General features: G+C 32.4%; 1 protein-coding gene across 2 annotated transcripts; it reads right to left on the reverse strand.

The window, feature by feature from the left end:
- Positions 1 to 126: 126 nt before the first annotated feature.
- LOC120338677 (protein numb homolog) lies at positions 127 to 22,031 on the reverse strand. 2 transcript variants are annotated; one of them, XM_039406580.2, is made up of 9 exons: positions 21,742 to 22,031; positions 20,268 to 20,342; positions 16,747 to 16,785; positions 12,893 to 13,108; positions 9,907 to 10,102; positions 9,091 to 9,181; positions 4,571 to 4,692; positions 3,818 to 3,940; positions 127 to 3,422 (listed from the first exon to the last, which is right to left on the reverse strand). In XM_039406580.2, the coding sequence occupies exons 1-9, from the start codon at positions 21,868 to 21,870 to the stop codon at positions 2,992 to 2,994; spliced, it is 1,422 nt and encodes a 473-aa protein (XP_039262514.2). In that variant the 5' UTR covers positions 21,871 to 22,031; the 3' UTR covers positions 127 to 2,991. The 2 variants fall into 2 exon arrangements, with proteins under 2 accessions (XP_039262514.2, XP_039262515.2); XM_039406581.2 differs by lacking the exon at positions 16,747 to 16,785 and having other exon boundaries at positions 21,742 to 22,030.
- Between the last annotated feature and the right edge of the window lie 97 nt (positions 22,032 to 22,128).

Consider the following 22,128-nt stretch of genomic DNA (forward strand, 5'->3'; position numbering starts at 1 on the left):
TCCTCTTGCATCTGGAGTATTCAACTATTCCTATATAAAACGTTAACTGAAATTCAAGGTCACCGCACTTCTATCCCGAGACGCCTAACATCCACTGTTCCAGCTACTACAGGAAAACGTCGTATATACAATAATTAATCGTTTTATTGCCATTCTAATCAGGTTACTTTCTGACCTATGAACAGAAATCAACACTTGATGGGCGACAAGGAAACTTTACAGTGGTGACGCTGAAGCATGCACCGACTAAAACATATTTGAAAATGATATGCACTCAATATTAAAAATCAAATAAAATTAATAAACGTAATAAACAAAGACGGTTTTTCTTACATTTATTTACCTTGTATGAAAGTGAACAAAATATACATGGATTGGATTTACATTTTCAAAAAAAAGCTAAAGTTATCAAGATAATTAAATTATCATTCAGCTACACCAATTGATTTTTTTGTTCCAGATAAGAGTATCACCATTAGCTGGTTGAAGGCAATCAAAACTATGAGAAAATAAACCTTCAGTTGGGATACCTTCAAAACTACATAACAGAGACTGTAGCAGACATGATAAGTTGGACAGTTTTCATACTAGGCCTATTGAAACAAAACATTCAGTGAGAATATTTGAAAAAAATTGGCGTAAAAACATTCTAAACAATACTTTGTCAAACAGGGAAAGCAATCCAGCTTTGGGCACTACTATTTATCACCAAATTTATCAACTATGTGTAAAAAGTCATTCAAACCTTTCTGTTAAACCCAGTATGCTTCTATCAGTTAGTTATAAATTATTGTATGAGCAGGAGGGCCATGTTAAGATATGATAACCACTGAACATCAGCGATAAATATTTTTCTAAGTTACAATTTGATAATTGAAAGTAAACGAATAAAATTAGACAAATATAGAAAGCAGCATGTGAGTATATAAACTGTTAGTACCACTACAATTGAAACATGTAAAATACAAAGGATTTTTTATTTTCATCTACTTGAAACTGGTACAACCAGTTTCTAAGAGTGTTTAGACACTTAGCCCTGATTGAACCACTGATAGATTTTCCTTTCGGAAACATGAAATCCTATTGTATGTGAACATCCAACAAATATTTTTTTATTACCTAAACCATTGAAGAAAGTGCAAAATTAGTTCAAGTACACGATATACCTAATTATTGTTGAGAAAAGTGCAGAAAAAAAATATCCAATGTGCTGAAAATTACTGTGATATTATAGCATAACACGAACAAGATTTCATTGTACCGCGCTCGATGTAGATCATACCAGTACTTACTACCTGTTGACATTTAATATAAGTGCTATGTAAAGTTTGGTCCATTTCACACGACTACTTATAAGATGCCGATTATGTCTAAAATCCAAAATTCATCATTTAGCTCAACAGATATTGAGTTGATGAAAAAATTCACATCTTGGCAATAGAAGAAAGAAAAATATTAGATGTATACAGATTTTAAAAGATAGTTCATAATAATATGGTACAGAGGAAAAATCAAAAACAAACAGCAGAAAAATTGTAATAGCAATGCACCTGTTTCGCAGAATTTATATTTATAAACACTTCTCAAAGCACGAAAATAACAATTTAACAATTTTATCCCAGATTTTGATGTTTTGCTCACAAACTGAATACGCACGCAAACATATCTTATATTTATGTTCAAAAATTAAAATTTTTCTAGTTGTCTTGACAATTAACCCAATTATGGCTTCCCCAAAATCATCTAAGCTATGATTATATTATAAACTAAAACACTGGCAGATTATGGTTAATATTATATAATGAAACTGATTATCAAAAAGTTGGGAAGGAATTGATTGGGAAGGAGTATTTTATAGAAATGATTCAAAAACATGACATCTACCAGAGATATCTGTACCAATTGGCGTTATGTAATAGGCACAATTACTAGAAATAACAATGATTGAGAAACCCCTAAAAGACATTTGCGGGAAACGCTCGACTGAAAGAACGACCAAGCTCAAAATGAAAAAGATTAGGCAGAGATACAAATTATTTTAGCAAGATTCTCTGGAATGAAAAGTGACAACGTTGATGGCGCAATGAAAATTAAATAGGCTGAATGGCATGATTATTTTTGTAAAGACGGCATGATTATTTTTGTAAAGACAGTTGAGCCACTGTTTTTAGTAGGCATGACACAAGCAACTCAGAATTACAGAATTGAATTTTTCTCAAAATAAAACGCTTTGTTTTTAAAGCACTTCTGACTTTCACACAGATACACTGATAAAAATCCATTAGGATTAATATCGTTACTGGTTCTGGTTCACCAAAGATTAAAAAGTTCTCAAAATTGTGTTTCCAAGGATCAAAATTTAAACCCATCCGAAGCCATTTGACTGAAAACTAAGAGAAATCAGCAACAAACATATATATATTGTAGTCAGTCACAAATCGAACCAACCTTTAATTACTCAAATATAAAACTCAGCATGAGAAGTTCGCAACACGCCAAACCCGAGTTAAAGAGTTTAGGGAGTACTCGTCACACTACTTGCCAAAATAACTCACATCTCTGGGTAATTGAGAAAAAAATGCGCACCAGCATTCGTGTACAATGGATAAACAAAATTAAGAAAAGAGCTTCTGAAAAATTAGATTTAACATTAAAATCAAAAGAAATAATGAAAATTACATACACATAATACTCAGAAATAATAATAAAAAAACTCATTGGAAATCGGAGCAATAAAAGCATATAGACAGATTATTATCAGCCTTATGTAGGGCAGGCATCATTTCATTTTTTACAGATTTCACAGGACTGGTAAATATGCTTGTATTCCATGTAGCAAGTGGTTTAGTTATTCTATTGCACTTGCGTCGATAAGTCGTGAAAATTCCAAAATGCATTAGGCAAGAATTTTGGAATATGTCATCATGGAATTATATTCAAAATTACGCTGTACAGAGCACATTTCCCAGTCCTGTAGTTTATAATAAAACCTCACATATTCACCATAAATGCATTCTGTTGTTGGTACATAGGCTGAACGGTAGGCATTGTAAATGTCTGTTGCTGTGTTGAAAACTGGGTATAACCGGTACCGACAGTCATTGGTTGCTGGAAAGGTTGTGGCTGAAAAACGCTAGGTTGTTGTTGCATCATCATAGGGTTGTACATAGGTTGTGGCGTAATAAATGGTTGCTGATTTTTGGCCTGGCTTTCCAGTCCTGAAAGCCATTGATCTGCTTGCGATGGTGTACGTTTATGAGCAACGTTTTGTTGTTGTTGAGTGACTTCGCTTGCCCAAGGATTTGTTTCCCTTACTGGAGATTGCGTTGTCGTTGTCATATTCATTGCCTTAAGATCATTATTTATTCCGCTGGTGAACAAACCTCCATTTGTGGTTGGATGTTCTCCGAAACCATTGAGATCTGTAAATTATAAAATAAATTATATTTTTTCATACAGCCTTGCAATGAATTTGAAAATCTTTTTTCATTTGGCAATTGAGTCATCAGTTAACAAAAAAATTCAAAAATCTAATGGACTAATGATAACAAGGAGCCAGTGTATTCACAGTGTTGCAAAAGTGGAAAACAATAAGCCTTGTGTTGTGCCAAAACTAAATTTAATCGCAATCTCAACGAATTCCCTAATTAAGCTATTTTTTAGCTCAAACATCAAAATTTGGTTTTAGTTTGGTTGTGGCAGCACCAGGCGGGCAAAATTGACTTACCTAATAGACCATGTTTGCCCATGTCATAACTAGCTAGTGACTAACTATTAATTACAATTTTATTCTTCAAACAATGAAAAAATATTTTACTTGTTGGTCTAACAGCAGGTTTTGACATCGGAGGAGCTTTTGTGAACGGATCATCACCATTACTAAATGTATTTGCATGAGGAAGATGAGCTTCAATATCCATTTCAGTCTCGACTTCTGGCACTAAAACAAAATTTGCAGGCTAAATAAGAGATATTATGAAAAAAAAACTCCATACCTTACCCATACCAGAAATTCAATGAATAAAGAGGCTTTAATAACGGAGTTAGGAAATTAGGTTGAAAACTAATGCACTGGACCAGGGCTACTCAACTGACAAACCGCCTTCCGAATTCGGACCGAATTCGAGTAGTAAAATTGGACTGCAGCTTCTTCTTAACTTCGAATGCATCATTTAATTTTTTGCTAAACCACCAAGGATAAATTGTCATTGCAACATCAGGTTTTCAGAGCTCACTTGTTTGCTCCCCTAGAATTAGTTATGCAGCAAGATGTCACAACTGAAGTTTTAACGACTGCTTGGATACATTTCGACAGATTTTTAGACATGGTTGTAAATATTAGCTTGGTTTTATGGCTTTGCGTGCTATTTGTCAGTTTTTAGTTGTGATTTCGAAATTTAAAAATAGATCAAATATGGATGACCAGACCCCGCTAATTTTGAATTTTGTGTACGAACCTCTGGTGAAAATAGTTGATTAACCCTGCGCTGGCTAGAGTGTTAGACCATTGCTCCCCACTTAGATTTAGAAATTTTTCAACAGATGAGTTGTTGAGCTGTAGAAAAGTTACCTGGATTCATAACTTGTTGTCGATTTATGGTGGAAGGAAGTTCATTCACTCTCAATGAAAGATTTCTTTTAAATGGTGAATTCAAATCTCCATCCATAAATTTCTTCTTGTTACTAAAATTTCTGAAAAAAACACAAAAGATCTGATGTAACATTCAACGTAGATAGCTGGAGACATCTAAAAAGTTTGCAATATATAAAATTTTGTTCTGCATGAGATTTACCTAATGAGCAAGTATTGCACATTTTGATCTGAACAAGGGTATGCAATGTACAAGTACCCATTATTAAGGTATTGCAAACTATTGAATTTGGAAGGATATTGCAACCAGTGAAATTAGATATGGCCTAAGTATTTTCTGAAACCCTGAATGGAGGCATGGGATAGCTTGAATAATGGGATATCCATATATCTTTGTGTGACGTTAATTCATTTTAGCCAATGCGCCACTATAGATAACAACAGTGATATCCAACTAGACTTCAAGAATCAACAAATTTAAATTCATACAGGTTTATTACCCATTATTTACAGACAGTAAAAACATTCATTTTCGTATAATCAAAATTGGTAATTTATCTAATGACATGCTTTTGTTATTGAACATTGATAAGACCATGAAATCAGCCATCATAATAAAAGATAGCTATCAATAAAATTCTATTTAATAGACTAAAACAGTCTAGCGATGTATTGATAATAATTATGATATCCTATCATCACCGGCCTACTTGCCTGAGGGTATTATTGGTAATCAATAACAAATAAAACAACCCTTGAATGACCTTGACCTAGGGATGGTCAAAACCGAACTATTCTAAATACATTCAATAATAATATTTGATATGAAATATATAGAGTCCATTGAGTCTTAAAACTCCTTCAAATTGCAAACGGAATTTATCGATACCATATATTGTTTTTGTTCTCACAGATGTATTAAATCAGGGGTCGGCAACCTACGGCCCGCGGAGTAACGCAATCCGGCCCGCGACGCTTCACCAAAATTTAGAGACAAAACGACGAATTTGTGAATTTTGCAAAAAGGTGAATTTTCACCATTTAATTTAATAATCTACCCTCGAGGAGCAGATTATTAGACACGGAGCTATGGATCGTTTTGTTATTATGTGGTCTTCATTAATTAAACGGTATTTTATTCATTTCAATTATTTCTGTGAGCTCTATGGGATTCGTTTTTTGTGTGCTACGACTCGTCTCCAAAATTTGCCGCCTTGTGGCGTTTGCGCGAACGCGTATCTGCCGATTTCGTGCTCAGCGAACGTCGGTGTATCTCGTGATTAGCGAAAGTGGGCGAAAGTTTTTATGGGGAACGTTAGACTGTGGGGCCTGAACTGGTGATACAGAAATGACTCGGATCAGTTCGCATTTCAGATTCATGTTAAAATTTAATAAAATGAATGTGTAATCGCCACGGGGCCTGGAAAAGCATGACAGTCCTTGTACCGTAACCGGACTGGTAAGTTAACGCAGATGATTTATGGAAATGATTTTATGGGTAATGGTAGGCTGTGGTACTTGATCTGGAAATATAGAGGTGACTCAGATCACTTGGTATTTCAATTCACATTAAAACTGAATTATGAAGAATAGATCATTGTCACAGGACCTGGAAAAGCTGTGACAATATCCCGATACCGGTAAGTTGCCTCATATGATTCTTGGGGAATTGGTGATAAAATATCTCGCTTAGAAGAGGATATTTGAGCATAGCTGTTTTGTTTATGTAACAGAATTTATTGTGAAGTGGACTAAATTTTAATATAACCTAGTAATATAGTGAACAGGTTTATTGAGCCAGCAATATAATTATAATTAGGCGAATGGCAACAAAGCGCAGGAAAGTTGATGCTGAGGGAAGAGGGTTCAATAGCACGTGGACGACAAAGTATTTCTTTGTAGAACACTTGGGCAAACCCACCTGCTTGATTTGCTACGCATCTATAGCTGTCAATAAGGAATGTAACATTAGACGCCACTATGTGACAAAGCATCCCAAATTTTCAGAACTAGATAGCCAAAGGAGGAAGGACAAGATTAAACAGTTAAAATACAGTTTAGAAAAGCAAAGTTCTTTCTTCCACAAACAACACAACGAAACCGAACAAAATATTGTTGCTAGTTACGAGGTGGCTAAATTAATTGCAGAACACATGAAGCCCTTTGTAGATGGTGAATTTGTGAAAGAATGCTTGATGACCGTCGTTGTTATTGTATGTCCTGATAAGGAAAAGTTATTCTCAAATATCAGCCTTTCTGCTAGAACCGTGACTCGGCGAATAGAAGAAATGTCAAGGGATGTGAAGCGTCGTCAAAGGGATATCATCAATAACTTACAATTCTTCTCAATTGCAATTGACGAGAGTACAGATGCGGCAGACACCGCTCAGCTTTCAGTTTTCGTGCGTGGAGTAAGTGAAGCTTTTGACGTTGTTGAGGAGTTTGTCCAACTAGTTCCCATGAAGGAAACTACAACAGGTGCTGACATTCTGAGCGCATTGCTGCTATGCATTGGAGACATGGACCTTGATCTATCAAAGATGGTATCAATAATCACCGATGGAGCCCCGGCAATGACAGGTAAGAATCGAGGCGTCTCAGCTCTACTTCAAAAACACATAAGTGACCTCGGAATTGACAACGACATCGTCAAAATACACTGTCTGATTCACCAAGAAGCCCTGTGCGCCAAAGCTTTGAGTTTGAAGGGTGTTATGAATACAGTAGTGAATGCTGTCAACATTGTGTTATCTCAAGGCTTGAACCATCGCCAGTTTCGTCAGTTGCTTTCAGATGCAGAAAACGAATACGGCGATTTAAATTACTTCTGCGACGTTCGCTGGCTTAGTCGGGGTACAATGCTAGAGAGAGTGTATATACTGAGGAATGAAATAGCGTCATTCCTTGAAAGCAAAAATAAGAATTTTCCTGAATTTCGCGATCCAAAATGGCTCTCTGAACTGGCATTTCTAGTTGATTTAACGTCCCATCTAAACAAACTGAATTTGCAGCTCCAGGGGAAAAATCAGCTCGTACATCAGATGTGGAGACATATACTCGCATTCGAAAGGAAGTTATGCCTCTGGGAGAGCCAACTGGGAAAAGCAAATTACGCTCACTTTAACACACTTAAAGAAAGAAACCCCACAAGCAACTTTGAGTTTGTTTCTGTAATACGGGAGTTACGAAGCGATTTTTCCTCCCGCTTTGCTGACTTTCGTTCTCTTGAAAACGAATTCAGGCTGTTTAGTACTCCGTTTGATGTCAACGTAGAAACAGTTGCAGAAAATATTCAAATGGAGCTTCTTGAGATGCAATGCAATGAGGAAATTAAATCCATTTTTTATTCGAGAGATGTGTCACTGGTTGATTTTTATAAAAAGTATTTTCTCGAGGGAAATATCTATCCGAATTTGATAAACCATGCGAAAAAATTCACATCGATGTTTGGAAGCACATATGCGTGCGAACAATTATTTTCAAAAATGAACATTACAAAGAACAGGCGGACAACTAGTATTAGTGATGCCCATTTAGAAAATGTTCTGATGTTGGCTTCATCCAGTGTGTCACCTGACGTCGAAAAGCTATCAAGCGTAATGCAACAACAAGTGTCACATTAAATATCCTTTCTAATTTGTTTGCCTGTACGGCGACTTGAGTTCACGAGTCGTCACAGAGCTCGCTATTTACAATCTAAAATTTCAATTTTTGATCTGTGTAAAAATGTGATTAATAAACAACCCATTCGGTTTATAACTTTCTTAAAAAAATATGGCTGCTCCTGAAGTATGTGTACAAACGTGGCGCACAACCTTCAACATAGTATGTGTACCAGCTTTGAGTTCAGGTTGTGCGTCATCGCCAAAATATGTCCGGCCCGCCAGTAATTGCAGCCTTCAATTTTGGCCCGCGAGTGCCAAAAGGTTGCCGACCCCTGTATTAAATGAAGTAGAAAATACTTGAACATTTACTGATTAAAAAACAATAAACTTGGCCATGATATATTGGGAACTGACTTCATTACAAAATTGAAATTGTAAAGAGACTTCATGGTATATTCAATAGTATACTCCATTGTGAGTTCAAGAAGTTCAATTCACAGAAATTACAGAAAGTTTGGATAAACAGTGATTTGATTGTTTTTTTATGTTTTTTTACAGTTTTCAAAATTGAATGGAGATTCTTTTGTTCATACCGGGAGACTTCAGTTTCTCAAATCATGAAATGATAAATTTAATAAAATAAAATTGATGTCAAGTCGATTCGTTTTTGAAAACTCAGACTAAATATAGAACACGACATGTCCTCAGCTAGACACAGAATAAACACTTAATTAAACATCCACACAAGGTCATTTTAGTAATAGTATTTGTATATCCTCGATGCAATACATTACCAAGTGCTATACCGGGAGAACATTTCCAGGAAGTAAGACATGAAAATGTGTGAGCATCGTGTAGGTGCAAACCACAGAGTACAAGATCAACAATACTAACCTTAACGATGCTTGTCTGACGAGATGCAATGGAGCATGTGGTCTAGGAACTGCAGCTGACGTGTGAACATCGGCTGGTACTTCAGTGGTAGCTGGATCATATGAAAAATAACATCAATATTGATTTCATCTACAGTGCACTTCATATTTGAATGGTGAAGATCTTTGAAGTCAAGTGGAAAGCTCAAAATAATAATGAAGCTAATATTCAGACCATCAATAACAAATTATATGATAGTGAATCATGATAACATAAACAATATGATTTTGCAAGGTGTCACAGAAATTTGCTCAGAAGTGTGAAATGTTTTACGCTTTCAGAATAAACTAAGTTTTGTAGATCCATTCAGACAAAGGAAGCTATGAGGTATGGTCAGTCATCATTATTAAATCTTGCCAACATGGTAAAAAAATCATCCCTGCATTACAATAACATTCTTCAAATAATCTATAATACATGTACAGTGACTACCGAGGTATCTTGTTACATATTATACTAAATAAACTGAATTATTTATCTGATTCACCCCTATTGGATTTCACTATACAGATAACTACCAATAATATACAGTTCACCATTCATTCATTATACCTTCAAATCATTAGACATAAAATAGCAGAATTTGTTTAAGCCAATGACTAATGAAAAAACATTATTTCATAGCATTATAGACAATTAGTTGACTTACAAAATGCTAAATAGTATTGAATATCATCGAGTTCAAGGAAGAATTTGGAGGATTCAAATATGCATTTCAGTCTTATCAATCATTATGGTAATATTAAAAATGGAATGCAACAACACAACTTATCTCACATTTTATAATTGCCAAGGTCTTGTTTTCCTGATCAATATCAGTTTGCATTTTGGGTCTGAATGAACCCTCCCTTGTAAACATGGTTCTGTTGTTATCGTATCTTGCTGTTACACCAATTGTCTCCCTCTCTCTCTTTTGTTTCTTTTCCAAACATGCAGCAAACGCACAGCCGACAGCGTGGCTGAGCCGTTCACCCTGGATAAGTAAAAATAATATTTTTATCGAGGCTGATTAAAATATCCAAACAAATGTATAGGACAACAGCTAGAAATGGCTGTTATTTATGTTGGCTGTGAGCTTATACTCGTATACTGTCATCTACCAGGTAAAAAAATTTGTTTCCAACGACTTCAGGTATTTGGAGTTCATTACCTTATAGCTCCGTGGTTCTCAAACTTTTTAAGCCGTGCCGCCTTTTCTGGAACTTGTCAAGTCCCGTGCCCCACCTCAAAAATAACTACCGGTAGCTAATTATAAACTACAAATAACATATCGTAGAGCAAAAGTATGTTTCATTCAAAAAACATGTAAATACGCGGATGGAACAAATATCCCAAATAAAAAATGGAAATATCTAAAATAAGGTGGGTACGATCAATTTTAACGAATATTTTCATTTTTAATTAGCTTCACGCCCCCTCAAAAATGTGTCCTTGTGGTATAGCTGTTTTCCTGATTGTATTTACATAAACTGACCAAGTCTTGTGTAAATCGGTATTCACTAATGGCACTATTCTATGCTATCTAATGATTCCTTTTAACCTCAGAAGTGTCCAAATCTAAATAGTTTATGATAAAAGAATTCTGATATGCGGTCAATTTTGATTTTAAAGAATCATTTTTTTATGATTACATTATAAAATGACAAACAGAAATAGAAGAATACCTAGTCAGTTTTATTATCTTAGTATCTCTAACGAATGGATAGAATTTAGAATTGAACCCCAAAGGGGCGGACAGTATTTCACATGATGGTTTCAACGATTTAAAAAATGACTAAAATTGCTTTCAAACATGATCGTGAGCTAATATTTAGAAATTTTGTGGTGATGAATTCTTATAAGACAGTGATTCTCAAACTTTTTAAGCCTCCTTTTTAGAATTTGTCAAGTCTCGCGCCTCACCTCAAACTAGCTAACGATAAGCTACATATAACAAATAGCAAGGCAAAAGTAATGGAAATACATGAATGGGACGTAAATACCTAAAATAAAGAAATGTAAATATCCAAAATTAGGCAGGCAAGATCAAACCTAAATAAAATTTATATTTTTAATTAGCTTCACGCCCCCTCAAAAAATTGTCTATGCTCCCCCCCCCTTGTGGGGCGCGACCCACCTTTTGAAAACTCTTGTTCGAAGTTATACAATCATAATGATCTAAAATCATATGTCTTAATATTGTCTGTAGATATCAAAATCAACACATAGAAACATGGCACTGTCTAACTCATATCCCGACTCAGACGTAGAAACTACTATTCCAATACCAGAAACTAAGGACAGTCATTCGAAACTAATGGTTCAAGTTTCCTTTGTCATAGTTTCTACTTTATAATATAAATATCTAACTTCCTACTATGAATTCAAAGCAGGAAATGGTTACAGAAATCCCAATAACAATGTTGCTAGTAGGCTAGCAATGATAAATCCCCAAACAGCTCAATCATTCAATCAAGAAATTTGTTCATTTAGAGAAAAAAATTTTTGCTTATCTTGTTTTTAGGTATTTTTCAATAAAACTTAAAGTATAGTTTGATGACAATATTTGATGATTCACTGTGATCTGTTAGATGCTAAGTACTAAAAATAAAATTAATTTGAAAAATTATTCATAATCAGAATACAGAATACAGTGAATCATAATAAAATATGGATAAATCTGATTATGTATAAATATATCATTCATTGTAAAGATCAGTAGAACTTATTTTCTATTTCTTGCCCCAATGGAATAAAAAAATAGTTGATTCATAGTATTGAGTTCAAAAAAAAACGTTCAATATTTGCATATTATGAGTTTATCAAAGTCCAAATCGAACACCTAATACCACCAATTTACTACCCCGAATACAGTATAATATTATTGAAGTATCAAATATAATTAAATATATATTTGAGTTGGGTCGTATTCGACAAAGAATGTATTTGTGTACAATAAGTTTGATTTTGAAAACTACAAAGAAACATTTACTTAGTTTTCCATATTTTATAGTTTTCCAGGAATTCCATCAACCTTTTCTGTCATATATGCAAGGTCACAGTTAGAGCTCGACCGATATATCGGCCAACCGATATATCGGGCCGATATTGCGTGTTTGCAGATATATCATATCGGCCCAACCGGCCGATATATCTGGCCGATATATATCAGTGTTAGTCGCTTTTCCACGTTCTAATAAATGAGTATTTTTCCCCGGGAAATATCTGCGGCCGAGCGTTTTCTTTTTTTCGCTTCTCTCATTTTGCCTTTCAGTGAACAGAGTTCTCTTTCATATTTCTGCGGTAAAATTCGTTTCATGTCTGTTTCACGGAGAGAAAGAAAAATACGCTTTCCGGAATTACAATCAACTATCACACATTCTTATTTATCATCATCAGCGCCGAATAGAAAAGATACCAGATCGTGAAGACAAAAAAGACTGTCGGTGTTAATTGCGTTACGGTGATAACGCTTATAATAATATCGTTTTGACCGTGAAACCAAACGCTCAAACGGGGTGGCAACGCGTCATGCCGGCTCAAAACGGCTGCAAATACCGGAACTCTAACTTCTTGTTGTAAATTATAATTTTACAAATCAAAATATTCTAAATCATTCTTAATAAAATCGAAAATTAAAAATATCAAATACTAGCCTAATATATTGGAATCAATTTTGACTATTTGATTCACTTGCAGATTATTTCTATACATGACACATATTCTGAATCTAGAACAAAATCCAATACTATAAGATGAAAAACTATAAAATTACATCACTTACCGAATCTTTTATTGCAAAAAACGAATGGCAGATCCATCTTCTTGTTGTACCATCTCGACAAATATATGAAAAAGCATGATTATAGTTACGATCCGGAGCACAAAATGATACTTTTTCAATTGTCTGATCAAGTAACAATGCCTTGCTGGAATCTTCAACAACTCTTAATGCTTCAGGCGAGACATATAATATTGCCTTGATCTTTTTCTTTTTACCCTGAAACAACAAACTTAAATTGAAAAATCAAAAATAGTATGAATAATCAATTTGAAAAAAGCAACAAACACCAATAAATAGGGCAGAATATAAGATTGAAATATTGGGATTGAATATTTCATATATTACTACTAAAGAAGAATTAAACAAAACCAGCCATATACCAGAATTTTTAATCTATTTTTAATCATGGTGTCTTCATGCATTGTTTCCTAACGATAGAAGAAGGAAAATAGTGTTACAGAAATAAAAATAAAAAGTTGGTTTTTGTGAGACCAATTATCTATCTTTCTTCAATGCTTTTGAGCTGGTGGATTTATAAATAGTGTATAATGCAGGGAAGGCGTAGCAAGAGTGAAGATAACTATTCTAAGTAATTAATGAGGTTGCTGTATGATGTCGATAACACAAATTTATTTCATTAACATTTGTTTGGCCAGAGCTTCTCAAACAAATGCCGTTGAATACCGAAACACATTAGTGTTAGTATGCAGAAGGACTCTTGAATTACTTGGCATGAAGAAAAAATTTGAATTAAGCTATATTCCAAGTATACTGGCCGCATGCTGAAGAATATCTATCTAAAAGCATAGGCATACTTTAGTTGAAAGTTTCCAACTTCAACCCGAAAGCTATAACTTGAAAAAGAATATGGCTATGGGGTTACGTCATCTAGAAGCCATTTTGATTATTTTGTATTAATAAAGCTGTGTCAGCAAAGCCTCGGCTTGGAGAAAAACATTTGAAAAAAGTTTCCAAGTGTTGGGCCTTTCCTCACATGCCCCCAACTTTGAAGATGAATGTATTCGGTCGGTAGATTCATTTTAGGCATTGACATAACAAATCAGTGCGTCACAACGTTAGATTAGTATCCCACCGGGATTATATAACATACCGGTACTGACATTATAATAGGAAAAGGGGATAAGGGCTGGAACTGATTGTAAGGGATTAAATGCAAATCTTTTTATAATTGTATTAATGTCATGGTGGGTTATGCTAATGACATCACGTATCTGATTGATTCACGTTGTCACTGGTATTTATATTCTCAATTAGAAGATGTTTATAATTGGGTCTCATGTCCAAAACGACATGAATATTGAATACTTTTAAAATTAATTATATTCGATATAGTAAATTTTTGAATTCAAATATAATTTAGAATATTTTTATTCAAAAATTATGGATTTGGAGCCGATAGACAAGTAGATCAAAAAACGTACGATATCTCAACCGGTATGGGAAATGACACAGAGAGAGCATTGACGTTTTATATTTATATTGTTTTAGATGTGATCAATATGAAGATATAGTGATTTATGTAATTTTCCACATGAGCGTTGTTCCTCCAATTTAGAATGGATTCAATATTTCATATTCAAAAAAAAATTTTCAGAATGTATTTGAAATAATAAAATATTCGGTTTTGGCCATCCTAGTTATACACAAGTCTGAAGTGGTGCTTACTTGATACAAGTTGTATATTCAACAGAGGAATTCTACCAAGTGGTTTAATCCCAAATTCTAGCTTTTCGGGAAAGATGTTGGGTAAATAAAAACTACAATTTCCATTTTTTAATCTGTCATTTAGATTTCTTAAACTTAAAAATTAATTGCATATTGTGAATTCAAAATTCCATACTGTTTAGATTTGGATATTCATTCTTACAAACAATTCATATTTCAGAAAATAGGTACTAAACTGATATAATATGAAATATACATTGCATTTACTCATTTTTTCAGGAAGTTCCAACAGGAAACTATAGTATTTAAATATGTGAAAATACCTTGTGTTATGTCATATAATATGAGAATATTATGTTGATGTTGACACAAACCCAGAATATCATTCATATTGCAGTTCGTGATAAACTCAAACATGACCAAATCCAAGCATGTATCATATATTTAACATTTGAAGTTCAAATGTAAAGCGCAACCTCATAACCTGATTAATTGAGGGTGTTCACATGAGAATAGGGAATGAATTTTAGAATGCTGCTCTGTAATTTATGTTTAGTTTAATCAAATTAGATTCAATGCAACAATTTTAATTAATTAACAATTTTAACAATTTCTATTAATTAGAATAAAATTACAAAAACTTTTCGTTTGTGCAAGATCAACTTCTTATTTTTTTGCATCCATAGACCTGTCTGCGCATAATGAAAGGATGCCATGGCAAGAATAAAGATAACTATTCAATTTATCACTACTGATAAAAATTTTTGAATGTGATGCTATCTTAAAATTTAATGTAAAATTTTTCAACCTTCCTTATATCAGTCTCTGAGAACATTTCAGTAATTTGAATTACGTATAGTGTAATATGGGGGCAGCCAACGTATATAAGTTATCAGCCACACAGTAGGCAGCAGAAACCACTCAATGTCATCCTATCTTATTGAAATCAATACCAGCAGTGAAAAACACAGCAAAGAAGATTAAAAACACCTGCGTTTAAATACATATTCTAATTTGTTTTTAAATATCAATGTTGTTGCTGGATGGGGGTCAGAAATATATTTATAATGTGATTAGGTGCATTATGCATTATTCATAACTGGGCCAGATTTATATCTTTGTTTCATGTGTGGCCATGTATTACCATATTGTGAATAAAATATGAATATTTTGCTCGGCCCAAGTATGATTTAGTAATGTGAATTCATATCCAAAATCCCTTCTCCATTTTACATAATGAAATATTCATCAAGGGAGTGTGCGCAAAACGTCATCTGCCCTTGTATGTGATTAGTTAATAGTCAAAAGTCAATGGAACCTTGAAGGCAAAAAAAAAAACATTACATACACTGTTATTATTATGTTTGATTAAATGTATGACCAACACTATAAAGTCGAAGTGTCATGAAAGTTAGACAATTAAGTTATTAAGTGATTTGTTTTGAATGACTTGTTAAAATAAATATATCTTATTCCTAACCAGTAAAATACAACTACCGGTAAATAAAACATGAACTCTGTTATTAATAATCCAATGTTTTTGATTTACTGAAATATATTTAAATAAATTGTCCATTGATATTTTAAGTTCAGTGGCAGCGTTCAATGAGCATAATTATGCACACATTGTACATTTACCGTATATATTTTCAGAACTACTTTGTGAAAATATATCTGCATAAGCAATATACATGCATATGATGCATATAAAAAAATTTAAAAGAGATTTAGTGACCCATGATTACACACATTTAAAAAAAAGAAAAAGCAAAACATCACCACCAATATTTATTTACTCATGTGGCTATACAGGGTGTTATTAAATAAAAGTATAAGTCTTGAAAAAAAAAAAAATTTCGAAGAAAAATATCAATACCTTATGATATGGTTTGTTGGTCTCTAAATACCATAAAAATTGGTTGAGATATATTAAGAACAGACTTCTTAATGAAATTGAAACTGTAGTGTAACTGTAACCGGACTTTATGAAAACACTATAACTACATGAACTAATTAATGGTAGTTTAACGATCCCAAATAAAGCAATAAAATGCCATCATGCACCAAGAAAGAAACATGCAATTTCAAATGAAATGAAGAGATGCAGTGAACATGCATGTGAGACATTCTTTTGTTAAAATGGTTTAGAATTATTCTATTTAGTTTACCCGTCCGAACATTCTTGCTGTACGGTGTTTTCTCAGATCCTGTTTCGTTGAAATTAATAAAAAAAATGAATCAAAACAAAGATTTTCACAACAATTCGACAAATACAAACAATATTATGAATTGAAATAACAATAAAAGTTGATTGCAAAGTTATGATCATATGAAACAAAAGTGAATCAAATGATTACAATAAAGAACATATTACCGTACATAACTAACAAAAGTGACAAATGACAAATCTATTCATTGTGATTTCAACAATGTTTACTTACAATTAGGCAAGTCCAGAAATTTTCTTAAAAACAAGGTCAGAGCCTGCTTAAATGATCAACTTTATTTCGTCGATTCGTATTATGCCAACTCGAACGTAAAAAAATGATTTTGAAAATTTATATTTATCTAAATATTAAAAAATTAAATCCAAATTTCTTTCAAAAAGAATTATGTAAGGACATTCCTAGTTATACAGAAGATGATCGAGCACATCACACAAACACATAAACACTCAAAAAAATCACAACATTTTCACAAAAAAATGTATTCAAATATTATAGTCAACCGCAATTTCTGTCATATTTTTTATTCTGATACGGGTGATAATACATCATACCGACGGCATTACGATTCATAAAAAGTTTTTTTTTACTTTGGAATAATAGATATTTCTTTAGCAGTTCTAACGCATCTTATTATTTAATAAATTAAATAACTTTCAAAATCCAACTGGAATTTGAATTACAATCATGAAAGCTAACTTTATAATTATATTGTATAACTTTGCAAGTAGCATTAATTTCGTATCTTCGGTATAAAAGCCTTTTAAGCCTTGAATTGTTTTACCACCCATACTTCAAACAACTCAAATTGATGTCAGAAGCAGCGGAGCTTTGTTTACTTTTTGATTAATGTTCTTTAATCCATGTCCCCGTTGGCATTCAACCATGAAAACGAAACTGTATTGAACTAATCAAGTAAATAACCACAAAATAGGCTTTAAAAGCTGTCAAGTGGATCGAGTAATACTTTATAACTTTTCACAAATTGAAATTGAAATGTCAAGTTGGTTTTATACCAAATATACTAATATACCAAACGTTTCTATTAACAGTAACAATTATCAATATTAAAATTCAGCATATAAATTTTATTTAAAGTTTTTTCCATATAAAAATTCTACAGCAAATACAAAATGGTTAGTTTAGGTTTTATTTCTGGGAAATTAGCCTAAAATTGTTGAAATGCTTGGAGCATACTTTTGGTGGTTTCAGTTCTCAAAAGACTGCTATTATAAAATAAATTACAATCAATTTCTGTAATTTAAAACCACAGAAAAGAGAAGTCGATAATTATAAATAGGTAGAAATTTCACACACGTTCACCTCATTCATAAAAACGTGTATACTGTAGTATGAAATGACTATCTCATTAAGAACAGTAAAAGCAACAATCTACCGGTATATTATTTTATCTCGGAAGTTGATAAAAATATGAAATTTGAATAAATAAAAAGAAGTTTTTTTGGGCAGACAGCATGGAATACTATTCAGTATCATCAGTCATCACATTATTAAAAGACAATTTAAATTAAAAATGTTTAATCTTTTTCATATAGTGCCTATTACCTATAAATGTTTTTTCCTGAATTTCATTATATTATTATAATGATGGCAATGGTACATGTATTACTTTAATAAAGTCAAAAAATGTCTAAATCAGATGTTTTAATTCTGATTAAAGCTAAAAAAAAATTAGCTTGCTGTCTGCATAAAGATACAATTTGGATATGCAGGCAGTAGTTTGTGACATATTAACTTTATAACACGATGCTAAATTATATCATAAAACAAGAATGCTTAAATCAATAAATGATGTGACATCATTCCCCTGGCAAATTTACTCAGTGTAAATCAAAGAGGCAACTAGGGTTGAATTTGTGTAACCCTACATATAGTATTAGTCCAATAAATTAGAATAATATTTCTTACAATCTGATCAAAAAGATATTCGACGAAAAGTAAATTTTTACGAAATGCTACATAGTGAAGATACAAAATAAAATTTGGCGTATATCGATTATCATGTGTTTCTATTTGAAATATGCTGATTTGGGATACATGTAATATGATGAACAGTGGTAAAAAGGTAAAGAATATTACAGATTCTGAAATGTACATTTACATATCCTTCCAAAAACACCAAGTAAATTAAAATTCATAAATGGCACACACAGGTGGCCAAAACCAAATGATCTACTATTCAAATCCATTTATTAAAATAATATTTTTACATATTAGCATACCGAATACATTTTAAATATTCAACCAATAAACAAAAAAGTCAATACATGCATACTTAATGAGTTTGTTTTGGAAATACAGGGGAATAGTAGATAAACAGTAATTTGAATTTGTTTGATTTGAATTATTAAAAATCATAATATGCAGGCCTTTTTGGTCCATCTGTGAGACCCCTATTACGTCGAAATGAATTAACGATTTTAAATTACTGGACATTACTGGGTACATTTGAAAATTAAAAATTTATATGTTTCATTAACTTAATCATACTTATATTAAGTCACCAACACTTGGATGGGGAATAGTCGATAATACACATAATTCCATCAGTCAAGGGAATAATTATTTACAAACTTAAGAGCTTTAATAAGTTCGTGCACTGGGGAATCTTATCCTGAACATAGCTTCATTATCAATCAATAGGAGAGCTCATTTGTATGTAAAGCACGGTTTAATTATGCTTTTTCCAGTGGGATATGTTTGAAACTAAGCCAAAGGTCACAAAACAGATTTTCTATGTTATGCTTGTTATAATGTCGTAAAAATATTATGCATGAACCCACAATATCATGATTGCTTTGATTACGCCAGAAGCATTCAATTGCCCGAGGAAAAATTCTTATCGCATCCTGAATCTATAGGAAAACGTCTTTGAATTAGAAAGGAAAAATAAACAAACAATAAAGAATTAACGTCATAAGGATGATACATTAGCACCACAATGTTAAAACACAGGATAACCGCACTTCCGACTGTCTATATTTAATCCCGATATGAACCATTGTTTGAAGCACACTAAAATTTCATATTTGACATTGATAAATTGATATATACAGCTTGATTTGCCAACTAACATAAATTAACTGTCAGTTGTGTAACAAAAATACACAACCTAATTTGCAATAGACTCGTGATCTAATAAGCAATAATTGTATTATAAGTGCACAGGTAGGTATTTTGATGTTTAACCAGACAAACGGCATATGAATATGCTACACTCATTATATTGCAAAAATATCAATTTTTCATTATAATGATATTTGATAAAAAAAAAATCCAATTTTTTACTGAAGCTAATTGCAAACCTTCATTTGCCGTACAGAACTAACAACAAACATAAAAGAAACACAATTTATACTGATATATATCATAGCCACAAAATTTTTAACATGTACATGAACACTGATACAAAAATTAGCAAATGAAATTAAATAAAGTCTCACCGCTTTTAGACTTTTCACTGCTTGTTCACAAACTTGCATTCCTCTTGAGTCTTGAACCTCAATACATCCAAGATACTGAAGAGAGAAAAAAAAAAAAAAATAACCAGATGATGCAGATTTAGGAATTTTCGCTATTCATCTTTCATTTTCTATTTACTGCCCACTTTTCAATACATAACACTAAATAAATTATTATGCATCACTGTCCGGTAAAGTGTCTATAATCATCAGTTTCTTCCAATAAATCTTCTATTAAAAACCATCCACAATTTTAAATCACTGATTTGTTGATATTAAATATGCTGCTAGATAAATTTAACACAACTGATTAAAACAATTATGTGTGAATATAGATTTTGTATTTATGAGTAATTGACTGATATCAAGTATTACCAATTTGTCCCTAATAAAAAAAAGCTCATGCTGTTGTTTGATACAGACTAATTACAGATTTGAATAAAGGGACAAAACAAGTTTTTACCAAATAAAGTTGGAATATAGGTATAAAATAGAACAATTTTTCCTGTGTTGTTATTGTTTTTGTTTCGCATAATTTTAATCTTACAACAAATCACTGTCATATATTTTGTGCTGATCGAACTGTTTGGTGATGCTACAAGAGTGGTAGACCAAATTGTGGTAGAATACAATAGAGGCTGAAGTATCTCGATGACAATCGATGTTCGCATCATTGTGTAGACGTTATATATAGCTGATTTGGCATAGGTTCACACATTTTCATCTGGAAACAATTTGTTCGGTTGTTTGTTTACACACCATCTCACACATCGCACACATATCCACTATTCAGTTCACTATTTTGTTTGTAAATAATTTCAGGTAATTTGATTATGAAGTTAGAAGCCTGAATATTGACCAATCATTTGTATTGATGTTTATTTGTTTGTGTTTGTTGTGATTTGTTTTCTTTCTTCTTCGGTGAGTGAACGAACTCGTTTAATATGTTATAAATTTATTTTTAGGTTTTGTTCAATTTCCAGATTCTTCGCCTTTCTCTTTTTTGTGTATTGTTTTATTTTTTTGCGAATGAATCAAAATAAAATCTATCTATCTATAAAACTTGAAAATTTACCGTAGTTGTAATAAAATTTGAATGCAGTATATCAACAATGAAACGAACATCTATCAGTGTTACAATAAGCTATAAAATATATTATTTCAGGCTGACAAATCTACTAGGCAAGAGCTTCAACCCGAAAATAAAAAATTTGAAAAAAAAAGGTCATTAGAAAATGAAGAAAACATTCATTTTTTAATTTCAAACTCCTCTTTTCATTAAATACCTTTTTCTTTGAACTTTGATTAGAGCCAGCTTGAAACAGTAAAAAGCATTCACATTATTTCTTAGAATTTTTTTTAAAAAAATGTTTTTTTCTCTATTTTAACATTTGACGTTGTTTTCTTGAAACCCTTATATTAATACACACACATTCAGAAAGTTTATATTATCTACCTTAACATGAAATTTACAAGTTCCAGTCTGTACAGATTTTTCATCCTGTTGCCATTCAGGTGGTTGAGTACTTTCTGGAACTTTTGGTTTCTTCTTCCTTCGAAAACTATTCCGAATTGACCGCATCATAGTGATTTTTATAGTGTTTAAATAATTCCAATAGTACTGTAGTATAAGATATTTCCCTTACACGTTCAGCCTTTTTCAGACAATGGAGTCTTATTATCTATTTTTTATTTGGAAAACATGATAGGCTAGTTGAGCGACCAATGCTACAAAAATATAACATCAAAAATTTTAATCTACGAAGCATGAAATAAACTGACATTCAGACATTATACTGTTATAAGGATGGAAAATGAGTTGAATTCATGTATTTGATCATGT

The sequence above is a fragment of the Styela clava genome, chromosome 9, assembly GCF_964204865.1.
Source record: "Styela clava chromosome 9, kaStyClav1.hap1.2, whole genome shotgun sequence".
NCBI classification, from domain to species: Eukaryota; Metazoa; Chordata; class Ascidiacea; order Stolidobranchia; family Styelidae; genus Styela; species Styela clava.

Excerpts from the sequence above, each read along its gene's own strand:
- LOC120338677 (XM_039406580.2), bottom strand. The coding sequence starts at position 21,870 with ATGATGCGGTCAATTCGGAATAGTTTTCGAAGGAAGAAGAAACCAAAA. Across the intron at positions 20,343-21,741 it reads CTTGTAAATTTCATGTTAAG|TATCTTGGATGTATTGAGGT; the intron begins GTAGATAATATA and ends TTCTCTCTTCAG. Across the intron at positions 4,693-9,090 it reads GTCAGACAAGCATCGTTAAG|AAATTTTAGTAACAAGAAGA; the intron begins GTTAGTATTGTT and ends TGTTTTTTTCAG.